A 6,260-nucleotide genomic window follows, 5' to 3' on the forward strand; every position below is an offset into this window, starting at 1 on the left:
TTTAACTTACGCCGACGGAAAACCCATTTCTGGCAATATAAGACCGCCGGTCCGCACACATGAGTCATAACTCAACATTGAATCATCTCAAGCCGTGGCTTAAGTTATGTCCCGATACTTACTATATCCCCAACAACATCTCTGCCTCAACCAAACCTGGTCGTTTTGTTGCACCAATGGGACCTGACCATCTGACCGTATGTTTCAAGTTAGGAACTTGAAAAGGTCAGTTATAATTGTTATATATATTGTGGCAAACCAGGGGGAGGAACAAAGCACTTGGGGCGGAGCCCCAAGCTCCGGTTGGGGGAGGTGATAAGGGGGATTTATTATCCTGTGCAGGTGCTCCAGCCACTGGGAACGTGGCACTGGTCACACCTGCGGCCTATCTGGTAATCAGAGCAGACCCTAGATAAGGAGAGGAGAAGAGACCGGACGGGAGCAGACGTCGGAGAGGAGGTAACCCTCAGGACTCACCGCTCTACTCTACTCTGCTCCTAACAGGACACGGAAGCGGGCGCCACGTAGGAGGAGACGCCACATATTTCAGTTTGGAAGCCGGTTGGAAGAGCCGTAGTTTTTGACCTTTGTTATTAAAAGGACCCTTTTTGTTTGCATTTGCTGTCTGAGTTTCTTATTTTACGCCCGAATCTGGCCTCACTCCCCCTGGGTTACCACATTTTGGTGGAGGATGCGGGCATGACGGTCTGTCGCTAAAGATTCAGGCTAAAATAGGTACTCCGAGAGAGACACGGAGAACCATGGAGAATGCACTGACACAGCTCATCCAGACCCAAACCCAGCAGGCCCAGAGTCTTCAAGCCTTACAGGACGCCATCACTACTCTTGGACAGCATCTGGTAAAGCCAGAGAGGCCTACGGAACCCAGTAAAGTTCTCACCAAGCAGACCGGTGAGGATGACATTGAGGCCTACCTAGAGGTTTTTGAAAGGACTGCAGAGAGGGAACGTTGGCCTAGAGCACAATGGGCAGGAATTCTAGCCCCTTTTTTAATTGGCGAAGCTCAAAAAGCCTGCCGGGACCTTTCCCCCGCTGACGTAAACCAGTATGGGGCATTGAAAGCTGCGATTTTGGCCCATTATGGACACAACCTGCAGACGAGGGCCCAACAGTTCCACGCCTGGGAGTATGACGCTACTGCCCCAGTGCGGCCGCAAATTGCAACGCTGATGCGATTGACACGCAGTTGGTTAACCTCGGGGGAGGGGCCTCCAGCGATTGACAGAGTTGCCATGGATCGCTGTATCAGAGCTTTACCCGGGGATGCCAAACGACACGCTTCTCAAAGCTGCCCAGAGACAGTAGATGCCCTAGTGACGCTGTTGGAGAATCACCAGGTCACGGTACAGTTGATGCAAAGCAGTAGGCCACCCAGCCAATCGGACCCCAGGAGAGACAGGCAGAGGCTGAGGAAGAGCGACACGGAGGCACTGGCCCCAAGCCCGAGGCCCCAAGGGGGTCCGCCCCAGCCATCCCTCCAGCGCCGCCCCTTTGTGAATCCGGACCGGCGAAAATGCTTTGCCTGTGGACAAGAGGGCCATATAGCGTGGAATTGTCCGGGAGAAGACATTCTGATGCCTACGGCGGGCTCCTCCGACTCCCCACGGAAGGCCAACAGCTATCTTACCACGTGCTGGGCTCATGAGGGCGCAAGGGCCCCAAAGCTGCCGGTCAGAATAGGGACCCAGGATGCTGAAGCCCTACTCGACTCCGGCAGTGCGGTCACCCTCCTACGGCCCGGGTTGACCTCTGGCCCCAGGGGACCCCCTATCCCAGTCTCCTGTGTCCACGGGGATTCACGAGAGTATCCCACGACCCACATTAAGGTCCAGACCACCAGGGGCACATTTGAGGTTGTTGCGGGCTTAGTGGAAAATCTGCCGGTACCAGTGCTGATTGGGCGGGACTGCCCAATATTCTGGCGTTTGTGGGCATGCAGGACTGCTGGCCACCGAAGAAACTGTCCCACCAAGAAACCTTGTAGGGACCAGAAAGTCAAGGTGGCACATGCCTGTGCAGCCCCATCTAGCCCAACCACGTCATCTGCAGAAGGGACAGAGGAGGAGGCCCTGGCCCCAGCGGAGGCCCCGGCCCCAGCGGAGGCCCCGGCCCCAGCGGAGGCCCCGACAAGGAGGGATCCCCGACTAACTGAAGGGTCTTCGAACGAGGCTTTTTCGGAGTTCCCACTGGCAGAAGAGGCATCTTCCACCAGGCCCGGGCAGTTTGGGACGGCCCAGTGGGAGGACCCTAACCTGGAACAAGCGCGACAGAACCTGGCTGTGGTCGAGGGAGAACCGGTGGCGGGGGTAAGTGCTAGCACCTTTCCACACTTTTCAATCAAGAATGGCCTCTTGTATAGGGTGGCAAAGCTGGAGGAACGGGTGGTGGAACAGTTGCTAGTCCCCAAGCGCTATATTAACAAAGTGTTGTACCTAGCCCACTCCCACCTGTTGGGAGCTCATTTGGGGGTGGAGAAAACCTACGACCGAGTCCGGGAGCGCTTCTACTGGCCGGGGGTGAAGAAGGCGGTCCAGGATTATTGCCAAATCTGCCCACAATGCCAGAAGACGGCGCCGAAGGTAAACTACCAGAATCCACTAATACCACTACCAATAATCGACATCCCATTCCAGAGGGTGGCCATGGATATAGTAGGCCCCTTGCCGAAGTCCAGTAGGGGGCACCGGTTTATCCTGGTTATCATGGATTATGCCACCCGGTACCCAGAGGCGGTCCCGTTACGCACCGCAAGTGCTAAAGCGGTGGCGAGAGAATTATTCCTTCTCTTTAGTAGAGTTGGGATTGCCAAGGAAGTCCTTACTGACCAGGGAACCTGTTTCATGTCTCGGGTGATGAAGGAGATGTGTAAACTGCTGAAGGTGAGCCAAATACGAACCTCTGTCTACCACCCACAGACGGACGGCCTGGTAGAACGTTTCAATAAAACCTTAAAACAAATGCTAAGGAAGGCTATTGACGTGGAGGGGAAAAACTGGGACCAACTAATCCCCTTTGTCTTGTTCTCAATCCGCGAAGTGCCCCAGGCGTCCACAGGGTTCTCACCATTTGAGCTGCTGTATGGACGGAGACCCAGGGGCATGCTGGACCTGGCCAAAGAAGCATGGGAGCAACAGCCATCAGCCCATCGCTCCGCCATAGAGTATGTCGACCAGATGCAGGACAGGATGGCTAAGGTATGGCCCCTGGTGCGGGAGCATATGCAACAAGCCCAACACGCCCAAGCCAGAATCTATAACCGTAGAGCTCAGCTACGGGAGTTCCAGCCGGGAGAGTTTGTCTTGGTCCTGATTCCAACGGTGGAATGCAAATTCCTGGCAAAGTGGCATGGACCCTATGAGGTGATTGAAAGGGTGGGGGAGGTGAATTATAAGGTAAGACAACCGGGAAGGAGGAAAATCTGCCAAATATATCACATTAATCTGTTGAAGAGATGGCACGCCCCTGACAGTGTTCCGATGGCCGCACTAACCACCGAAACCCAAGATCGTGTCCCCTCACAGGTACCTCTGGGCCCCCATCTGAGTCCGACCCACCGGCAAGACATGGTGGAACTAACTGGGCAGTTCAAAGATGTTTTTTCAGACATGCCGGGAAGGACCACGGTGATTAACCACGACATCATCACCGAACCTGGGAAAAAGGTGAGGCTCCGACCCTACCGCATACCAGAGGCAAAAAGGGAGACCATCAAAGAAGAGGTGAGAAGGATGTTGGAGATGGGCGTTATTGAGGAGTCACACAGTGCATGGTCCAGCCCGATTGTGTTGACTCCAAAACCCGACGGCAGCGAGAGATTCTGCAATGATTTTAGAAAATTGAACGAAATCTCAAAATTTGACGCTTACCCCATGCCGAGGGTTGATGAGTTAATAGAGCGATTAGGCCCAGCCCGGTTTGTGTCCACGCTCGACCTCACTAAAGGTTACTGGCAGGTTCCCCTCACAGAAACCGCCAAAGAGAAGACAGCGTTTGCTACCCCAGAAGGCCTGTACCACTATAGAGTCCTGCCCTTCGGAGTCCACGGAGCGCCAGCTACGTTCCAAAGAATGATGGACCAGGTGCTCCGACCTCATCGGGAGTATGCAGCGGCCTACCTAGATGATGTGGTCATACACAGCCCCGACTGGACCACCCATGTAGGCCACCTGAAAGCTGTCCTGGGAAGCCTACGGAGAGCTGGCCTGACCGCCAACCCAAAAAAGTGCCACCTTGGCCTGGAGGAGGCGGAATACCTCGGCTACACCATTGGGAGAGGCAGTGTGAGACCCCAATCCCGGAAAGTGGAGGCCATTGCCACCTGGCCTAAGCCAGCCACGAAGCGGCAAGTAAAAACGTTCCTCGGCCTGGTCGGCTATTATCAGTGCTTTATACCCCACTTTGCTACTATTGCAGCCCCTTTACACGAGATGACGAAAAACAGCCACCCACACCAGGTCCTCTGGAGCACCGAAGCTGAGGCAGCCTTTACAACCCTTCGGAGGGCCCTGTGCACCGAGCCAATTTTAAGCACCCCTAATTTTGAGGACACGTTCATCGTCCATACAGATGCCTCTGGATCAGGGCTTGGAGCCGTGCTGTCCCAGGTCAGAGGAGGAGAAGAACACCCAGTGACCTATATCAGCCGTAAGTTGCTAAAGCATGAGATCAATTATTCAACGTTGGAGAAAGAATGTTTGGCAATAAAATGGGCCCTGACAAAGCTGCGGTATTACCTCCTGGGCAGAAAATTCACCCTGGTAACGGATCACGCACCACTGAGATGGATGTCTACAGCCAAAGACACTAATGCACGAGTTACACGGTGGTTCCTCGAACTGCAAAACTTTAATTTTTCTGTTGAGCACAGGTCGGGAAAAGCACATGGAAACGCAGACGCCTTGTCCAGGAGGGAAGAATGCTATCTCGTTGACGCTCCTAGCCCCAACCTGGAGCTGGTGGAGGGGGTGTGTGGCAAACCAGGGGGAGGAACAAAGCACTTGGGGCGGAGCCCCAAGCTCCGGTTGGGGGAGGTGATAAGGGGGATTTATTATCCTGTGCAGGTGCTCCAGCCACTGGGAACGTGGCACTGGTCACACCTGCGGCCTATCTGGTAATCAGAGCAGACCCTAGATAAGGAGAGGAGAAGAGACCGGACGGGAGCAGACGTCGGAGAGGAGGTAACCCTCAGGACTCACCGCTCTACTCTACTCTGCTCCTAACAGGACACGGAAGCGGGCGCCACGTAGGAGGAGACGCCACATATTTCAGTTTGGAAGCCGGTTGGAAGAGCCGTAGTTTTTGACCTTTGTTATTAAAAGGACCCTTTTTGTTTGCATTTGCTGTCTGAGTTTCTTATTTTACGCCCGAATCTGGCCTCACTCCCCCTGGGTTACCACAATATCAAAATGGTTTAAGATACTCCCTTCATGTAATATCAGTTTGTTAATCCATCATGTTCACACCCAACAGAAATGGGGAAAGATATTTTGTTATTAAAAGGATCCTGGGTCGACAGAGAATAATGTTCATGGAATGAGATTTTACATTTTTACATATTTCCTGGAAATGTGTAAAAATAAAATAAAATGGTAGAGAAATTGGCTGTGAAGATAAAGGGTGAACGGCAATGAACTATTTGCATAATACATGTGATGCTGCTGCTGAGGGCGGAAATTGTCTTTCTAAAATTATTAGGGGAACAAAAGTAAATGTTTTCAAATGGAAGTTTGGGGAATAATTGGCTTCAGTATAAGCTGAACCTTTGTAAAACATTTGTTTGTGTTTGTAGGATCATGCAAACACAAACATAAATCAATGATAGCTATTTAGAAAACAAACCAACAATCCGTCACCTGGCAGTGATCGTTTATTTTATTTCTTTTTTGGTAATTTATGTTTTGTATTGTGTATTCATGCACTACAAAGGGCAACATTCAGGTTTCACCCGGCCTGAAACCTGAATGTTGAGAATCATCACACACGTACACCTGTGTTCCTTCTATCTGTGCAGAACGCATCATCTGTAAATATCTCAATCATTTTGTTGGGATCCTTTTTTATTTTCTTGGTATATTTGTTATCGAGAGTGGTGCGATGGTGGTGCATGGAGTAGTGTCATGTGCTGGGAGCCGTAAGGTTGTCGGTTCGAATCCCAGCTGTGCCATGTGCCATGTTAAAGTGTCCCTGAGCAAGACACCTGACCCCTAATTGCTCCCCAGGCAAAATGTAACGCATGAATT

General features: G+C 52.1%; 1 protein-coding gene across 4 annotated transcripts; it reads left to right on the top strand.

Moving 5' to 3' along the window:
- The first annotated feature begins 252 nt into the window (after positions 1-252).
- LOC119211600 (uncharacterized) lies at positions 253-5,414 on the top strand. Of its 4 annotated transcripts, none has more exons than XM_037462623.2 (2): positions 253-4,665; positions 4,889-5,414. In XM_037462623.2, exons 1-2 carry the CDS (start codon positions 762-764, stop codon positions 5,053-5,055), a joined length of 4,071 nt encoding a protein of 1,356 aa, XP_037318520.1. In that variant the 5' UTR covers positions 253-761; the 3' UTR covers positions 5,056-5,414. The 4 variants fall into 4 exon arrangements, with proteins under 4 accessions (XP_037318520.1, XP_037318518.1, XP_037318519.1 ...); XM_037462621.2 differs by having other exon boundaries at positions 253-3,740; positions 3,975-5,414; XM_037462622.2 differs by having other exon boundaries at positions 253-3,683; positions 3,975-5,414.
- Positions 5,415-6,260: the final 846 nt, after the last annotated feature.

Source organism: Pungitius pungitius, chromosome 8 (assembly GCF_949316345.1).
Source record: "Pungitius pungitius chromosome 8, fPunPun2.1, whole genome shotgun sequence".
NCBI classification, from domain to species: Eukaryota; Metazoa; Chordata; class Actinopteri; order Perciformes; family Gasterosteidae; genus Pungitius; species Pungitius pungitius.